The 20430-nt window shown below is 38.4% G+C and overlaps 1 protein-coding gene across 1 annotated transcript in view; it reads right to left on the minus strand.

Annotated features, from left to right (window-relative positions):
• Positions 1 to 18375, minus strand: part of PKD1L3 (polycystin 1 like 3, transient receptor potential channel interacting) — a 64645-nt gene extending 46270 nt beyond the window's left edge. The window contains 9 exon segments of the mRNA XM_069087499.1: positions 51 to 177; positions 268 to 395; positions 1305 to 1463; positions 4926 to 5057; positions 5628 to 5861; positions 7600 to 7646; positions 9077 to 9196; positions 14151 to 14285; positions 18078 to 18375. Coding sequence (XP_068943600.1) covers positions 51 to 177; positions 268 to 395; positions 1305 to 1463; positions 4926 to 5057; positions 5628 to 5861; positions 7600 to 7646; positions 9077 to 9196; positions 14151 to 14285; positions 18078 to 18375 — 1380 coding nt within the window.
• Positions 18376 to 20430: the final 2055 nt, after the last annotated feature.

Genomic DNA, 20430 nt, shown 5'->3' on the forward strand with positions numbered 1-20430 from the left:
CCTTGGCCATTGGAACACATGTTTCTTTTCAGGAACAACTTCACACTCACCTGAATGTTTACACTTTGGTGTTTACTCAGGAGATTGTCCAGTGCAGAGGCTGACAGGAAATCTAAACGCATAGGCGCTGGGCAACCAAGAGTATAAGAAATTGAAGACAAAGTTGATATATTTTGGCTAAGGGGAAGAAAAGGAAGATGGAATCATTTTTTTCTTCTGAAAACAGAGCTCTAAAGGGAGTTTCCCCCTTCCTCCCTTCTTCATTACCTTCTTAGCATCAGAGTGGCAAGAGAAGAGGTCACTATCATTGAAGACTCCAAAGGTTGACTGGTCAGAAGGAGGGCCTCCTGTATCTTCCCCAGGGCTATCAAAGATGTCTCTAATGTGTCTTCCATCTACATTTGAAGGGAAATACCATCTGCCTTGTGTTCCATCCTCCTCCCTACCTCATCCCCAAAAGTGCATGACTGAAGTGACAGTATAGATCTGGAGGGGAAACCACATCTCAAGCAAACATAACCAGAAAGGTACATTTTTTGTCATGAGACCCCATAGAAGCGATCCCCCAGACTGACTAAAGATAGATCAACCATGACGAAGTAAGAGAGATAATTAAGGAAATGTCTCTTTGACCTAGAGCCAAGGCTGACCCTAGAAATACCATGAGGGAGAATTTTTAATTTTCTATGAAAAAAAAGATGTTTATTTGTTCTCTAAACTGCTCACTTCCTGGGTATGGGATTTCAATAGTTATTAAGAAGAACAGTATTATTTATGGAAAGTGATATCCACATCCAGAGAAAGAGCTGCAGTCTGAATGCAGATTGAAGCAAACTACCTGCTCTCTTTCTTTTTCTTGTTTTGTTTTGTTTCCTCTTTCCAATTGTTCATTCGATTGGTTACAATCCTTTTTTACAACCCCACCAATGTTAAATGTGAAGGTATTTGTAGATTCTATGTTTGATTGCATGCTACCATGGAGGGTGGAGGGAGAGAAAGGGGGAAAAAAATTTGAAACTCAGGGGATTGTGGAAATGAATGATGTAAACTAAAAATAAATAAACAAATTAATTTTAAAAAAGAAAAGAAAAGAAGAATAGTATTGATAAATGGTTGGGGTGTGGGACTCTGGAAGATTTCAGTGTGTAGTTTCTATAGCAGTGATTCCCATGGTAGAATTGTTCTAAAACCTCAGAGGGAGAATATGTGGCTCCAGGATCTCCAGAGAGTGAAAAGAATTGGCATTTAGACCCAGTAGCTAAAGATTCTGCTCTCACCTGCATCAGATCCTGCTGGTCCCCAACCTGACTCATTCTAGAACCTTCCATGTCATAGTCTGAGGAGTCGAAGCTGTCAAAGGAGCAGAGGGCTATGGGAGCTTTCAGACTGAAAGGATTCCTACTTGGAGATTGGACCTTCAGCAATTGCTCATTCCGGTAGAAAAGGGAATTGGTGGCACTGGTCTAGAAATATTAAAAAAACAAACAAATCAAAAACAAGTATGCACACACACACATATGCCATCCCTAAACTTTTTTTGTAACTGGCTTGTGTGTATTCAGTGCTTTTCCTCTTGGGGAAATACAAGATACTTTAGAAATTCCATACAGATTTCTTAGGACTAAAATCCCCTGATATTCTAACAGACCTAAATAATGTTATAATTTGATAGGAACATAAAAATCTTCTTTCATGTTCATTAACAGGGAAGCATTCTCATTGTATTTTGTTGAAAAGCACTGAGTCAGCCTTCGAGGGCCAGGAGAATAGAATGTTGAATATAACAAAAAAAGAGGAATCCAAAGAAAGTGTTGCTGTTGATGGAGCTGGCAGAGTAAACAAATGGTCCTGAAAATGAGTGGACTCCAAGAACATTGGTTTTGTGTTTAACAAGGAAGGGAAAAGGAGAAAATGGATGTTTGTTAACTGGAAAAAAAATTTAATTTAATTAAAAAAAGAAATGAAGGGCTAATAAATGGTCTCATGGGCTAAAAGAAATCATGAGAGGCTTAAACAAGATTAGGTAGTAGACTAAGAGAAATAGAATACATCCTCTTTCTCCTGCTGCTTCTTTTTTTTTTTTAATGGGGCTCCCCTGAAGAAGAGTTTATTTAAAATCAAATAGACAAATATTTGTCAAATACCTATAATATGTGAAACACTAATAATAATAATAGCTACCATTTGTATAGGGCCTACTATTTGCCAGGCTCTTTACAAATATCATTACATTTTATCCTCACAACAACCCTGGGAGATTGGTGCTATTAGCATCGCCATTGTACAGATGAGGAAACTGATGGTAAGTGATTTGCCCACTGCTGATGAGTGTCTGAGGCTGCAATTTAATTCAGTTCGCCCTGCCTCTATACCTGGCACGCTATTCATTGCAGCACCCCCTGGAGGCCCGTTATGCTGCTTTTGTTCTCTTACCCTATCTACAGTTGGCCTTGTGGAGTACATGGAGAGGTCTTCTTAAAACAGGAAGATCTAAGTTCAGACCCTATCTCTGCTACATGTTGGTCCTGGGTAAATCATTTAATTTTACCACCCTAAGCAACTATTTCTTTCTTCCTTCCTTCCTTCCAGCAAACTCATTCAGCTGCTGGAGGACCTCACAAGCTCTCTGCAGTTTTCGGACCAAAGAAAATCATGAATGGATCTGTTAACGTTTCCCATTGCTTCACTGAGGACCTGCTGGGAAAAGTGGGGAAGAGATCAAGTATTTAAGGGCCTACCATGTACCAGACACACTTCCTTCTTTCCATCCTTCCTTTCTTCCTTCCTTCCTCCCTCCTTCCCTTCCTTCCTTCCTTTCCTTCTCTCTTTCTCTCTTTTCCTTCCTTCCATCACTGGATTTCCCCATCTCACCCAGGCTGGAATTGCAGCAGCCATTTATGGTCTCAATCCCACTAATAATAATGGCTGAATATATAAATATATATTTATATATATATGTATGCATATAAATATATAAAATAGCTCATATATAATAGCTCTTATACATACATATAAATGTACATGTATATGTATGTATTATGTGTATATATGTATGTGTGTGTATGTATATAGTACTTTAAAGTTTTCAAAGTGAGAATGAAGGGGACCTAGCAGTACCAGATATTAAACTATTCTACAAAGTAGCAATTACAGATCAATTTGATACTGATTAAGAAGCAGGTTGATCAGTAGAACAGATATACTGTAAACATATATTCTTTACATTATTTTTGTTTTGTTTTTATTTTTTGCTTTTGGAGGGGGGAGAGCAGGGCAATTGGGGTTAAGTGACTTGCCCAAGGTCCCAGGGCTAGTAAGTGTTAAGTGTCTGAATCCGGATTTGAATTCAGGTCCTCCTGACTCCAGGGCCAGTGCTCTGTTCACTGTGCCACCTAGCTGCCCCTATTCGTTATATTGTATACGATATACAAAACCAAGTGAACCCAGCAATCTAGTATTTGATAAACATAGAGGTTCCAGTTATTGGTGTAAGAACTCACTATTGGACAAAATCTGTTGGGAACATTGGAGAGTACTCTGGGAGAAACTAAATATAAACCAGCATCTCATATCATATACCAACATAAGCTCCAAGTGAGATATGACATAGACATAAGGGGGGACATACACCATAAACAAATTGGAGGAGCAAGAAGAAATTTTTGGTCAGATTTATGGATAGGGAAAGAGTTCATGACCAAAAAAGAGATAGAAAGAAACACAGGAGATAAAGTGGACAATTTTGATCACATAAAATTAAAAAGTTTTTGTATAAACAAAACCAATTCAGATAAAATTAGAAGATAGGCAGGTAAATGGAAAAATCTTTACAGCAATTTTCTCTGAAAAAGGTCTTATTTATAAGACACATAGAAAACTGGTTATAGTTTATTAGAATAAAAGCCATTCCCATAAATGGTCAAAGGATATGAACAGTTTTCAGAGGAAGAAATATAAGCTATAAATAGCTGTATTAAAAATGTTCCAAATTACTAATGATTAGATAAACAGAAATTATTGTAAAAACAAACAATTTTGAAAGACTTTGGAAGTCTAATCTACACAATGATAAATCATGATTCCATAGGGCTCATGAAGAGACATGTTACCCACCTCCTGATAAAGTGAGCATGGTGCAGATTGAGATATGTATATGGCCAATGAGGCACTTTGTTTTGCTTGATGAGACATATTTCTAACAGAAGTTTTTTTTTTTTCTTTTGTTCTTAGTATGGATGTGTGTGTGTGTGTGTAAGTTTGAGGTGGGAGATAGGTGAAAGGGAAGGCAGATTTTCATTAACTGAAAATAAATAAGATTTATTTTAAACTTTTTTTGAGGGGGGAAGGCAAGGCAATTGGGGTTAAGTGATTTGCCCAAGGTCGCACAGCTAGTAAGCGTGTCAAATGTCTGAGGCCATATTTGAACTCAGGTCTTCCTGACTCCAGGGCAGATGCTCTATTCTTTGTTGCCACCTATGCTCCAAAATAGATAAAAATTTTTAAAATGAAGTAATGGCTACTTGTTTGAAAATTTAATCTAGACAAAGTAGAGGAAATGCTTGGATAGTGCTAAGTTCAGCTTTGACTGCTAAAGATGGCCTTTATGCCTCAATATTTCCCTTCAGTAATTCCATGGATCTGTGCTTTCCTCCATGCAGAAAGAAACCCATTCCTATTTTCTTTTCCTGCCATTTGAAATTTGTTTAATTGGTCTTTCCCATGATCAATTAACAACAACAACAATAAAAACCAAGGCCTTTTTTAAGGTGCTCCCTTTCTGCAGAGCACTGTGTAAGGCTCTGGGAGAGAGACAAAGCTTCCACCAAAAGACTGACTCTTGCTTTCTCTTATTCTCATCTCTCCCTTTCTCTTCCTTCCCTTTTCTCTTTGATCTATCCTTTGTCTCCTTCAATTTATTCTCTTACCTGGACTGTCTTGGAGAACTGGGAAGCAAACTTATTCAGCTGCTGGAGGATCTCACAAGCTCTCTGCAGGTTTTGAACCAAATGAAAATCATGAATGGATCTGTTAACATTTCCCATTGCTTCACTGAGGATCTGCTGGGAAAAGTGGGGAAGAGATCAAGTATTTAAGGGCCTACCATGTACCAGACACCGTGCTAAGTGCTTAAAATATTAAAGGCTGAAATGTGATTAAGAGACATTACGGAATTAATTTTCATGAATATTTTTAGTAAAAAGAATGGTCCTTTGCCAACAGTGGATAAGGTAATGTCCTACTTGGAGTTGAAGGGACAAGAACTGTCCAATCTACCATCCCAAGAATATTAGCAAAATACTGAGTATTCTTTTCTTGGTTTCACAGAATAACACAGGAGATAATGATAATGACTGACATTTATAAAGTACTTTTGGCTACATGAAGCACTTTACTCACAATAAATTTCTAAGTCACGAATTATTATTATTCCCATTTTTCAGATGAAGAAAATGAAGCGTGGAGATGTGCTTTGTCCAGGGTGACATTTGCTATCAAATGGCAAATACCATGGTGAGGAATCAAACCCCATTCTCTTGAACTGGAATTTATCCTCTTTTCACTAAGTCTTATTCCTCCTTACTTTACTTGACCATTTGTACCTGATAAGATGGATCCTGAAATGATACTTGAGGATCAGCTGTAAAGACATGAAGGTATGGTGGTTCTTTCGGGGTTGCAGGTGCTTCTGACACAGGCTTTTCAGAAGACACTTCAGACAGAGGTTTGCTAAACTTGGTTGTCATTGGGAGATGCTGCCGCTTGGCAGGGGAAGATATTGCCAATAGAATCTGCTCTGGGGTCTGCGCCATTACTGAGGAAACCAGGATATTGGTGGACGTTTCTTGGCACAGGGTTGTTGGCTGGGAAAGATAAAGAAAATGACAATAAATGAAAGGATCTGCTTTTGCAGATAGTTACAGAAATGAGAAATTTTATCTTATTCTCCCTTTCGTTTTCGCTACACCAGAAATAAGATCTTTGCAGTCAACACCAGCTGAGAGGCAGTGCTGTGTAAAAGGGAACATGTTGCTTTTGTAATTAGGAAGACCGGGATACACATATCCCACCTTTGACACTTAGTAGCTGTGTGACCATGGCCCAGTTACTCCCCCTCTCTGGGTCTCAGTTTCGTTTTTCTGTAAAATGAGGGGGTTGGATACAGTTAACTCTAAGCTTTAAATCTGTGATCCTATGATACAGTGTACTTGGATATTCATTAAAGGGTTTCTAGGTAGGAGGTAGAGAAAAAAAGTATTAAGAAACTTCCAAAAAAAAAAAAAAGGATTTTATTCTAATGAAGTTACAAAGAATAATCAACAACTAAGGTTGTTTTGAGCATAGACTCAGAATGCAGGATTTTATAACTTGGATGTGTAACTGGGGTCTGGCATGAGTGCAGGCCCCATCTGCTAGTTTGGTTGATGGAACTTTCCTACCCGGAGGAGCCTGCTTCTGGGAGAGGGATGATGACATGTGAGCCAAGAGCCTTCGAGAGACTTCCATAGCCATTCTGGAACTGGTTCTGGTCTGCTGAATGTGTGGTGGATGGAAGCCACTTTGGTTGTGGGGACATTCAAAACTCACTTCTGCCATCTCTCTTGCTCAGTCCATATTTGGTGACTTCTTTGTTCACGGCATCTGATGAGACATCATGCTGTAAAGAGAGTCTGTGGGGCCTTCTTTCCTCTGGGGACACATGACCCTAAGAAATAAGCCTTGGTCCTTGTGCTATTCAGTCATGTCCAACTCTTCATGTCCGCAAATGGGGCTTTTTTGGTGAAAATACTGGAATGGCTTGCTATTTCCTTCTCCAGCTCATTTTACAAATGAGGAAACTGAGGCAAACAGGGTGACGTAACTTAGCCAGGGTCACACTGCTAGTTAATGTTTGATGTGAGATTTGAATTCATGAAGATGAATCTTCCTGATTCTAGGCCGAGCACTCTATGGTGCCACCTTGCTGTCTCTGCCTCTGCCTCTTTCTGTCTCTTTCTCTCTGTTTAAAGTTAGTAGAACCTAGGTTAAGTACATGTAATATAAATATGTGTATGTATGTGTATGTATGTATACATGAAAATATTTACATATATACATACATACTTATATATACATACAACTATTTCAATAAGATTGGTTTTCTTTGTAATCCCTAGCCTTTTGTTTTCTGTATCTAACAACATTCTTCTGAGGAGTTCATCTGCTTCCCAGTCAGCCAAAGGGTCCACCATGCAAAGAAGGTTAATGACCCTTGCTGTAGGGGGTAGAGCCCAGAAGACCTAGTTTCCAGTTCAGACTCTGACATCTGTGGGCTCCCAGAATAATGTTCAAGTCCCTCAACCACTCAGTACCATAGGAAATCCTGGAAGTCTGTAAATTATGGAAAAGGTTTTCTTCTGGGTGTTTCTATACCAATGATATCACAGATTCGGTTCCTATCCCTAGCCTTAAGCCTTCTTCACAGGCAGAATATAATTGTGGGATAGTATAGGATATAGTCATCTCCATATAGTGTAAAATACAGCTCTGCCAGCACAGTTAGAGCAGGATTAATCTCCATAAGAGAGAGACTAGTGTCATTCCAGAGCATAAACCACTTACTTGATAAATGTCAGTGAATCCGTGACATCTGGATGAAAGATGATGATCTGTTAGAGGAAGGAAAAAGAGACAAGAATTCAAGAACTCAGGGCTGTGCAAAGAAAAGTCCAGTTCTTTCTTCTTTGAAAACCTCTAAACTGGGATCAAATCACCTGATTTAAGTTCCTGAAACTATTGGTTCCCTGCTGGCTGTCAAGCTAATCATAAAATCAACACAGTATGAATATTTCCATGAAATCATTCACTATATTTATCCTCTATCATAGGTAAAAAGGGACACTTAAGGGAAAAATTTGTTTTTTTTTTTTACAGGTAGGTGGGTAGGTAGAAAGAGTTAGATAATGCTAGTTATATGGCATAGTAGAGAGAGTGCTAAGCCTAGAGTCAGGAAGACTGGCATTCAAATCTTGCCTCTGACATTTACCAGCTGTGTGACCCAGGGCAAGTCATTTAACCTTTGCCTGCCTCGGTTTCCTTATATGCAAAATGGGAGCATTAATAATAGCATCCATTTCAAAGAGTTGTTGTAAGGATAAAATGAAATAATAATTTTAAAGAACTTTCAAACTTTGGAATACTATATAAATGCTGGCTATTACGAGGTTCTTTTATAAGACAGACAATTCCTTGCCAGCATGCATAGCCTCTGTCTGCTTTGGTTTCTGCAACTGTTAGAGTGGGGAATATAACAGCACCTACCCCAGAGGGTTGTTGTGAGGATCAATGAGACAATGTTTGTAAAGGCCTCAGCACTATGCCTAGCACACAGAAGGTATTTAATAAATGCTTGTTGCCCTCCCCATTTTCCCGATATAATTTTATATACGTGGAAATGTAACTAAAAACTATCCTCCTACAAAAAATGTTTGTGGGTTTACACATTTTTTTTTTGCTTTCTCATCCCTTATTTCCTAATAAGATGGCAATGTCCTCTAGGAAGGTTATGAATAGAAAGCCAAAAGATGTCTGAGTACAGTAAGTAATATGTAAAGTGTTATTAACATTTTTCCTGACGTTTAGCTTGGGTTTGATTTCTTTTGGGTGATGGGTTTCTGAATCTGTCTTAATGCTTATGACTATTGAAACACTTTCCTTTGCCCTTCTTATCTGGGTACTTGAATTGAGATGACTAGAATTGTGACTGAGGTTTGGAGCTATGCATTTCATTTGACCAGAGTGAATTTTGAGATAATACTTTTTGCTAGACTAGTATACAAAGTATGAGAAGATTAAATGATAGAGCATACTTCTACTATTATCTGAACTTGAAGCATGATTTCAGAAATGTGGAGGAAGAAAGCAATTTCATTTCCACTCTTTAAAAATGAGATAATCACTGTCATACCCTTGGGCTGAACCATTCACTGAGCATTGACAATGTAAGAGACTTGTGCATTATTGTAGAAATTTCTGGTAAATTCTGATAACTGGTATGCTACAGGGAGAAAAGATTGGTTGTGTGGGAAAAAAACAGTACCTGAGACAATCTCATTTCTCATCTTAGACATTCCCCACTTTTTTTTCTTGCTCGTTGGGTTAACTTGGGCATCCTTTCCATCACTTTCATGATTGTCATGTGGGTCATCCTGAAAGGCATCTATTTGGCGTCCAAAGCAGAAAACAGACTCTAGTATCAATAACTCTTGCTATGAGAAAGTATGTGAAAAATCATGGTCTTCCAAAAAGTGATAATAGGGAAAAACACAAACAACAGTTTTTAATCTGGCTATCAAAGAGCAATAACCTAAGAATGCAGGAGAAACTTGTCTGATGTTCTCCAAAGCCACACCTAACATTAAGATCATATCACATTAGAAAGGGCAGTTAGATCAACCATCAGGAAAAAGAGAAGTAAATGGTAGTCAGACAGCAGTAAGAGGAAATGTTGGAGACAGTTTATATTTAGGGGCAAATACCTATTAAAAAAGACTCTTTAGGAAAAAGTGATGTTGACCTATAACATGCTAGGTTTTATGATAAGAAGTTTTGCTGTTAAATTCTTCCTAGCTTCAGATACCTTTGCCTTTTAGTGTTAAACTATGAGGTACTGTCACAACAAAAATTTCTGTTAGCTCACTTGGAACTTCCTAAAAACAAAATTCTCCCTTATAAAGATATATGTGTATATATACGCAGGTGATTTCACATGAGTATATACATATTGATTTAAGCATACACAAATATATGTGTGTACACACAGGTGTGTATGTGTGTGTATATATATATATCTTTATATATTACACATATACACATATGTATATACATATACATATATCTAGCTAGCTAGCTAGCTATCTTAAGTGCTAAGGTTCCTGTTTTTAAATTAGGAGGCATAAGTGCTAAAATGATGAAATCACAGGTCAGGCCCTATATGGGTATTTATGTGTGTTTTTGTATGTGCATGTATAGGTAACTCCAAGCCTCTGTGTGTGTACACATGCACATGTATGAATATACATATGCATGTACACACATATATAGACACACCTAGAATAAAATAAATGTTCCTACTCCACAATTATTATGTAACACTAAATGTAAATGTTTTTGAATTCAGGAAGAATTTACAGGCAAAATATCATATTATAAATCCCAGCATCAATAGTGATTTTTCATAGAGAAGATTTCTCACAATTATTTGCCCCTGTCCTCACCAATATTTCTATTTGATGGTGCCTGACTACCATTTGCCTCTCTTTCTTCTGTCCATTCACATAGCCATACTTATGAGATCTTAATATAGGGTGCTGTGGCTTCAGGCAATGTCAGAGGAATTTCTTTGGCATTAATAGGTTATTGTTGCAATCTGCACAGATTATGGGAATACCTAGGGATTTTTGACAAGTATAGAGAGATAAGCTAGAGCAGCTGTGGTCTTTATTGTTTTGCTTTTTAAATTGATGTCTCTCAAAAAATAAAAGCTGATATAACTTCTAGTAAAGAAAACTATTTGAGTAAAATCAATTGACAAAGTAACTTTACAACTGACATCTGCAATGTTCCATATCCACGGCCCCTTCATCTCTCCACTGAGAGGATGTGTATTTCATCTTCTCTCCTTTAGAATCAAGGTTGTTCATTGTAATTAATCTGACTTGAGATGCTCTTAAATATTGTTTCCATTTAAATTATTGTAGTCATTGTATATACTGTCCTTTTGGTGTTTTCTTCATTCTATGTCACTTCACATGTCTTCCTGTGTTTCCCTGAATTCCTCATCATGTGTTAATGTGCAATATTATTCCATATTCAGATATAACCACTTTTTCAGTCACTCCATCAAATAATGACCACCTACTTTGTTTCCACCTATTTTTGCTGCCACAAAGAAGGCTGCTATGAATACTTTGAATATATGTCAATAAACTCTTCATACTTCACATCAATGTATATGTATGTACACAGATACACACACATATGAACCATTCTTTCTGTCTTTATTGCTTTAGTGGTGTGAACTCTCGGTCAAAGAGTATGAAGAGTTTATTGACCTTTATTATGAAATAAAATGATATAATACATGGAAAGCACTTTATGAACTTGAAACACTATATAAAGTCTAGCTGTTTTTATTATTGCTAATTATACTGGCTGAAGAGGCCTTTCTCCTTGTTAAGGCTAATCTCTCTATTTGGGTCTTTCATCAGATCCCTTTGCATCTTCTCTGGGAGCTCTCCCCACCAATCATGCATCTCTCTGATCTTTAACTTTTTTTATTTACTGGTTCTTCTGATGCCCACAAACATTCCATATCTGTCTTATCCTAACAAAAAAACAAAACAAAACAAAGAAAAAACTCTTTCACGTGACTCTACCATCTTCTCATGCAACTGTCCTCTATCTCTTCTCCATTTCACAATTAAACTCTTAAAGAAAGCCATCCACACTCCTTGCTTCTACTTCATCATTATTCATTCATTTCTCAGTCTCTTGCAATATGGGTGCCAAGCCCATCATTCTACTGTAATAACCTTTTCCAAGATTGTCAATGTTTTTTTTAATAGCTAACTTCAATATTTTTTCACAATACTGATTTTGATCTCTCCATAGTTTTTGACACTACTGAGCCTTGCTTCCTAGATGCTTTTTCCTTTTTGATTTTTATGACATTCCTTACAGTTTTTCTTTTGACCTTTCTGCTTTTCCTCATTTTTCCTTGTGGGATTCATAATCTATGTCCCACCTCCCATGTGTCAGTATAAGCGATGGCTCTGTCTTGAGCCTTCTTCTTTTCTATCTCTACACTCTTGGCATCCCATTAGCTCTCAGGATTTCAATGACCACCTCTCTGCTGCTAACTTCCAATTTATATATCCATCCCTCATCTCTCTGCTTAGGTCCGGTCTTACATCTCCAACTGCCTCTGGACATCTTCACCTGGATAGTCAATAAACATCTCAAACTCAATATATACGAAGTGGAATTCATGTGTTCTTCCCTTAAACTCATCCCTTCTCCTCACCTCTGTTGAGGGTAGTTACCCAGGTTCATAACCTCAGGACTACTCTCCATTTTGGTACTGCCTTACCTTCCATCTCTAATTAGCCATTAAGTCTTGTTGATTCTCCTTCTATAATATATTTCATGTGCATTTCTTTGTCTCTCCTCACATCACAACCACCCTAGATCAGGTTCTTTTCACCTTTTATCTGGGCTATTTCGTTAGCCTTTTAATTGATTATTCTGATTCTAGTCCAGTGAATTCTCCACAAAGATTCCTTTTAATGTATTCTTCCTAACTCACAGGTCTGACCATGTTGCTATCCTGTTCAAGAAACTATGATAACTCCCTAATAGAGGAATCAAATACCAGTTCCTCTGTCTGGCATTGAAAGCCCTTCACAATCTGACTACATCCTACTTTTTCAGGGTTATTAAACATTACTCCCATTTACACACTTTACATCCTCGCTAAACTGGCCAATCGTCTGTTCCCCAAGCTCAGCATTTCATCTCCCTCACGAAGTCCTTTGTACAAGATATCTCTCATGTCTTGAAGGCTGTCTTGCCTCACCAGCAGCACTCAGAATCCCTAATTTAAGGCTCTTCTCAGGGTACTTGATTGTTCCAGTTGTTGATGTTTCCCCTTCCCAGATTACTTTGTGTCTACTCTGTATATGTATCTTATTCCCTCCTTCATGTCTTTATTTTTTCTCCCCTCTCCATCATAAAAATGTAAGCTCCTTAAGGGCAGACACTGTTTTCTTCTTGTCTTTGTATCTGCAGAGCCAAGCTCAGTGTCAGTCAATTAGCATTTATTAAATATCAACTATGTATCAGGCACTATATACTAAGCGCTGGGGTTACAAAGAAAGCCAAAATCAGCCCCTGCAAACCAGCAGCTCACAGGAGGAGACAACATTCAAGCAACTATGTGCAAACAAGACGTATGTGTGTGCATACATGTATTTTGGTTATAAACCCATACACATGTGTTTATGTGTATCATATATGTATACATGTAATATAATGGATGTAGTCTAAGAGGTAAGGCACTAAGATTAAAACTGGCAAAGGTTTCTTACAGAAGGTGGGATTTTAGCTTTTGTCTGAAGGAAGCCAGGGGAGTGAGGAGGCAGAACTGATGAGGGAGAACATTCCAGACATGGTAGACACTCTGTGAAACACTGAAAGTCCAGAGATGAATAGCAAGGAGGTTGGTGTCTAGATCACACAGTATGTGGAGGAGAGTAAGATATAAGAAGACTGGAAAGGGGAGAACAGGCCAGGCTATGAAGGTCTCTAAAAGTCAAAACAGAGGATTTTATATCTGAGCCTGAAAGGACAAAAGAAATGGCAAGCATTGGGGCGGCTAAGTGGCGCAGTAAATAGAGCACCAGCCCTGGAGTCAGGAGGACCTGAGTTCAAATCTGGCCTCAGACACTTAACATAAAAACTAGCCGTGTGACCTTGGGCAAGTCACTTAACACCAATTGCCCCTCCAAAAAGCAAAAAAAAAAAAAAAGAAAGAAAGAAAGAATAAATACTTATTAAATTAAATTCTGCTTTCTTCACTCTGAAGCAGTTCATATAAATCTCATGTTTCTCTGAATTCCTTATATTTATCATATACTGTAATTTGCTTAGCCATTCTTAGTCATTGGGCACACTCTTTGTTTCCAATTTTTTTTCCTATCATAGAGAGTACAACTATGAATATTTTGGTATATATGGATCTTTCTGTCTTTTAACTTCCATGGGATTGCTGGATCAAAGGATGTGAAGAATGGAGTGAATTTTTTATATTCTATTTTGTATATAGAAATGCAAATTTTATATGTGAAGATAAAAAAAATGAGTAAAAAGAACTGTATTCTACTACCTACCATGATTCATTCATACAAGGCAGCTGACCTAGGTAATTGTATTTAATCATTTTTTATCAGTATTTTTAAAATTTTTTTATCAGTCTTTAAAAAATCAAAATTCCTACTGCTTTCTTTCATTCATCTTTTCTTTCATCCATTCCTTTCTACTCATATATATTTTTAAATCTCTGGAACCACATTCTCCAATTTATATTTCTGACAACTTACAGGTTTATCACTTACCACCCTGACAAATGAAAAAATGTTCTTTTGAACAAAGGTCCTCTTTGGATGAAACTAAATCCCAGTTTCTGATTACATATGTGCATCTGTTGGGAGGGGAAAGTCCAGATCTTGTGAAGAGGTTGGCAGAAACTTCTGTGAAAGAGAGAGCAGATCCAGATGATCATTCCTTTTAGTAGTCTATAAATAATACTAACCTGAGGCTCACAAATGTGCTAACTTCTGATAAAATGGAAGATGGAAGTATGGGCTTTGTTTCACATTGTTATTTTGATTTTATCACTTTCCTCATTTGCAAAATGGCAGGGGAGGAAAGGATGGAACTAGTTGACCAACAATGCCCCTTCTAGCTTTAAATCTATTATCTTAAAAACATAGCCTTCATCATAAGGCTTTTGAAGTTAATTTCCCAAGGATGATAATAATGTCTAATATTGCTCCTATATTCATGATCACAAAATTATAGGATCTTAGAGTTAGCAGAGACCTCAGAAGCCATCTAGTGCAACTTGAATAAAAATACTTGCCACAAATAACAATGCAGATACATCATCAGCTAACATTTGGTTGAAGTGATGCAGAACAATCTGGGGAATCCCATTCTACTTTTGGGTGACGAATTTTTAGGAAGTTTTCCCAATATGCCTCTCTGCACCTTCTGCTCATCATGACTGGTTGTGCCCTCCATGCCCAAGAAGGGCAAATTTAATACCACTTCTTTATTTCAGCCCTGTAAGTATTTGAAGACATCATTCATGTCCTGTGTAAATCTTCTCTTCTCCAGGCTAAATATTCCCACTTCCTTCAAATGATTCTTATATAATATGGTCTCCAATATCTTTGTCCCCTTCATCACAACCTACTCTGGATACACTCAGGCTTGCCGATGTACTTCTTACTATATGGTGCCCCAAACTGAGTGCAATAGTCCTGGTATCGTGTGATCAAGAATGAGTATCATGGGACTATCACCTTCCTTTTGGGCAGGCATTGAGTTGACTCTATTGAGTCACCAGTTCACAAATTAACTCTAGATCTTTTTTAATGGGAACTGTTAACTAGCCATTTCTTTTTGATTGTGTAATTGTTAAACTGAATGTTTGAACCCAAGTGTAGTCCTTCCATTCATCTGTATGCAATTTCATCTTATGAGATTCAGTCCATGATCCCATTCTATAATCTTAGCATCCTAGCTCTTTCAACCAGTGAATTAACTATGTCTTACAGCACCGTGTCATCTGAAAACTAGATAAATATGCGTTCATGTTTTATTTATGCCTTTATCCAAGTCATTGATGAAAATATCAAACAGCACAGCACCAAGGACAGATCACTGGGGAATTAGAGACCTGTTCCCAAGTTGACATTGATCAGCGTTATGATCATTCAATGGTTATTCAATTAGTTCTGAATCCATCTAAGATATATCTATCTATTCCATATCTTTCCATTTTCCTCACCAGATTGGCATGAAATATTCTGTTAAATGTTTTTTTTTAATCACTGCTTTCCTAGCTGTGGGACCTTGGGCAAATCACTTAACACCAATTGCCCTCCAAAAAGCAAAAGCAAAAAAAAAAAAAATCCCTGCTTTCCCTTTTTAGAAAACTGGCCTGTGACATCTCTCTCAAGGATCACCTTTTAGAGCTCACTACCACCATCTCAGCAATTGTAGTTACTAGATTTTTTCGGTGCCCTGGGATGTAATTCTCCTGTCTGGAGGCTTTAGATCATTGAGAGTAGCTAGGTGCTCTCTCATACACCTGGAATTTCAACTCCTGTTAAACATTTTTGTTCTATTCTTCCCAATCCAACAGGAAAAATTTATGAGCTTGAGTTGATATTAATTTTGACTTTTTTTTTTCTGCCATAGGGTAGGCAATGGAGAGCTTCATCTCTATTGAAGAAGGGTCTTCTAAGGGTCTCTGAGAATCTCTGAATTTCCAGCATTTTAGTCTCTCATCTTTGCTAAATTAGTGTTTCCTACACTCTGAGACAGAAGATTGATTCCTCTCACTTCATAGGCCCCAGCTCCTGATCACTGATGCTGGAGTTTCTAGATTTAAGTGCACTAAGCAAAGAGAATTCTCTAGTTTGAATTCTGGACAGAATTTCTGGACAGAAAAGGACAGAGCGTACTGAGTACCTTATTCAGAGAGGGCACATGAAGCTATTTTTCCTTTTTACCAAGACGTCCAGATTCCTGGAGCTAAAGGATGCTCTAAGCTCAGCGGCAGGTCCTTGTCCTTAGGACAGACTCCAAAGGGAGTCACATTGCAAACCAAGGCAGAAAGTGAGATTTACCCTTCTATTTCCTCAGCTAGATGAAAAGGGATGAGATATGTGGTTTCACTGGTTTAGGGGACTCTTGGTTAAGGAACCTCACTCTCCCAATGTAAATTGATACATCCTCTCCAGTGAAGAGAGTTGCCCAGGGCACTGAGTAGTTAAGTGACTTAGCCAGGACCACACAGGCAGTCTATGTCAGAGGCAGGCCTCCATAACTTTGAGGTCAGCCCTCTATCCCCTATACCACATTGTCTAATTGAAAAGCTCTTAGCATACTGTCTGGCACATAGTAAGCACTCTATAAATGTTAATTATTATTATTATGACAGACTTAAACAACAATCAGAGGTACGAAGAGAGAGCATCTTAGTTAGTCCAGTCTCATGTTATACACAGGAGACAGACTCAGAGAAGACTTACTTGAGGGTTCAGAGGTTGTGGCAGCAGAGCCAGGATGTGAGATTCTCTGGCTCAAAGTCCAGTATGCATTCCATTACATCCTGCTTTCCTATTCTATGGGAACATCCTAAATCACTTCACATTGTCCCTGTTACTCTTCTGACATCTGAAGTAATTTCCTCTTTAGAAGTGAGACCTAATTTCCAAATTCCTAAAATGAAAGCAAGATTTTCTAGTGATATGTTTATCCCACAGGATTCCCCAATGAGATCTGCTCTAAAGAGCTCAACGATTTACATTGTATGAATAGAAGGAAGAAGACATATGACCTTCCCCCACTTCAGAGATGGGATGATTGGAGGCCAGAATAATGAGGTGACTGACTTAGGAAATTTATGAGGAAGTTCAGGTATATTTTATCATATAATTGGAAGAGGATTTTTCTTTCTTTTTTTTTTTGAGGGCAATTGGGGTTAAGTAACTTGCCCAAGGTTACACAGTGTTTTTTTTTTTGTGTGGGTGTTAAGTGTCTGAGGCCCAAACTGAACTCAGGTCCTCCTGACTCCAGGGCTGGCGCTCTACTCACTGTGCCACCTACCCGCCCCTGAAAGAGGATTTTTCTAGTAGGAAAAATGTGAATAGGTTAGGATTTATATGTACTTCTTTCCCAAGCCTTAACTGATATGACTGGAAATTGTCTAATCAGCTTTGTATTGATTAAAAAAGCTGATCATTTCTACAAATGGAACCCAAACCAGTGGCTGCTGCTTAGCATATCTGATGCTTTTGTCATGCTTACGAAAGGGGGGGCGAGGAGGAAGCAGGAAGAATTATATACAATGCAAGAAAAAAAATAAAATCTTTAAAAAAAAATATGGAACAGGTATTACTATGTTTCTTGCACATAGGATCATAGAATCATAGATTTAGGTCTGGAAAAGACCTCTGAAGGCTGTTAGCCTAACTCCTCACTTTACAGATAAAGAAACAGAGGCCCAGGAGATTTGGTGGTTTACCTAAGGTTGCGCAGATAGACAGCATCAGAGCAAGACAGTAGGCTCTTGTTGCATGTTTGTTGAACTGAATTATTATCTCACAATTCAGAGGAATAAGAGGGGTGATGTGAAGTGATTTATGCAAGGACCCTCAAAAAGTCAATGAATAAAGTAGAGGTACAGGACCTGGAGCAGGGGATCAGAATACTAAGTAAGGAAGTCCCCGTAGTTTTTGATACTTTACCTGGGTCACCTTTTCTCTCATGCTTTATCAATGGATCTGAACCTGGCCCAATCCACCATTTCTTTCCTTCTTCCAGGTAATCTCTGAGACGATCTCGAATGTCCTGGTTCCATGTGGACATCAGCTGACCCCCCTGTCTATGACAATAGTACTGTGCTTCCCTAAATGAGCAGCGAACCCTGTTAAGTTGATAGCAGTCACTTTTCTTATGCTGCTTTTGGCAATTTAGCCCTCCTCCTTCTCTTAGAACATTTTGTCCAATGCAGAGCCAAAGCCAGATTCCTGTTCGGAACATCATCTTCCTTGACCTAGAACCAAGAAATGACTTGGACTGCACTCTCTAGCAGCTATCTGGTTCTTTTAACATACACCTGGTGCTTTTGTCATGCTTAGGGGGAAATTGTAGATAATGCAAGAAGGAAACAAAAGCTTTTTTTTTTAAATTTAAAGGATAGAGTTCCTCTAAGCTGAAGGGTAAATAAATGAGAATAACAAGATCATGGGCCTTTGGAGAGGCAAACTCACCTGTGTCTATTTACCTGGATAATAATTCCCTGGCTATGGATTAGTCCATTACTGACTTAATATAAATTGTGTAGCCCTTGATCTGGAGGCTCCCTCCTGATATAAGGGACATAGTTACATTTTAGGGATTTCTCCCTTATTTGGCTTATTGCCCCTTGCCCAGGTATAATCTGGGAATGTCAGTATCGCCATTCCTGATGGTAGACCACCAGCTCCTCTTACTAGATTTAGGATTGCCAGGCTAAAAAACCACAATGCAGTGTTGTTTATAAATTAATTAATACAAAAGAAAAGATTCCTATCTGAGCCCCTAGACAGCCAAGAGACCCCTCCCTGCAATCTAACAGTTCTACCCTGGCTGAAGATCCAGCAAGGGGGTAAGCAAGGTTCTGCTCTCTTTCCCATCACTCTCAGCAGTGTTTCACTTGTAACTTCCCTTAGTTCTCAGTAGGTATGTGTGCACCCCAAAAACTGTGTGCAACAGAAATCCTTACCCAAATGATACTCAGGGTTTTCTCAAGGTAGGAAGCAGAAAAGAATGGTTTAATATGATCTCAAGAAAGGGCCACCCTCCTGACAAATAGTCAGTGAGGAGAAACAATTTACAAAAGGAAATGGCAAAGTTATAAAGCTCTAAAGCAGAATTCTCCCTCACCTCCTGTAATGCCATGCACAGAAGCTTTCCAGAACTGCTACTGTGAACAGCTTTTAATATTCTGATTACTCAGTATAGTGACCACTCTATTTATTCCATAACAAATTAAAGCAAAACATCCACAGGAAATCAAGGTACAGCATTCACAATATTACAACTTATCACAGAAAATCACAATATAATATTCACAACATAGTCTCAAAGTAAAATAGTCACTCTTAAGTTAATTCAATCAGTCACTTATCAGTAGTCTCAAAGTACACAGTCAAAGTCTTCCACTCTTGGGGCAAAGTCTTGATGAACTCAATCAGTCACTTATCAGTAACAATATCTCAAAGCACTCAAAGTACAATCAGTCACTTATTCAGTAAAGTCTTACCAAGTATCATACACAAAACCCTCTGTCCCTTAGGTCACTAGTAAACTATAATTCCATAATTACTCAGTACCCAAGGAGAGGTCTTTTCTTCATCTTGACTTGGGGCCTGTTCTCAGATTCCCTGAATCCCCTTCCATGGTCCCAGATTCTACCTGGATTCACCAGACTGTCATCTGGGTTCAATGGCAAACAGCACTGAGTTTCTTGACCAGCTCTCTGGGCAGGTCCTGCTCCACACTGAAGTTCACAGGGTCTGGTCCATGTCAGATCCTTCACCATTTCTGCTTCAGGGAATTCAAGGCTCAAGCAAGCCACAAACAAACAAAGTCTCAGCATCCCAGTCATGCTTCAGTCACCTGGGCTCCAGGCTTGGAGCTCCTGGCTCCTGGGCTCCTGTTCAGAAGAAGCTCCACCACCACAAGCTCTTAGGACTCAGTTCTCCATTCTTCTGTAGCTGTTCTGCCACCAGATCTCAGTCTCAAGGAAATTCTGAATGTGCCTCTTTGGGGCTTTTCTTATATACACAGCATTAACTTCCTCTTTCAGCCAACCCCTTCCTGTTATATCAGTAACAGGAGACAGGAGTTCATACCTTCTGTTCCCCCAATCAGAGGCTTGAACCTTACTAAGTGTTAAGTACCTGCTACTTTTGCCAACACAAAGGGATCTTCAAATTCAAAATTACAGTACCATTACACCTCCCTCCTGACCCTTTTCTTCCATTGTCTGGAATTTAGGTGTACAATCTAAGGGAGGCAATGTACCTCAAGTACCAGAACAAGGAAACAGTAGAC

Source organism: Petaurus breviceps, unplaced genomic scaffold (assembly GCF_028583685.1).
Source record: "Petaurus breviceps papuanus isolate PSGF00001 unplaced genomic scaffold, PetGlider_PUasm1.0 182, whole genome shotgun sequence".
Classification (NCBI taxonomy): domain Eukaryota; kingdom Metazoa; phylum Chordata; class Mammalia; order Diprotodontia; family Petauridae; genus Petaurus; species Petaurus breviceps.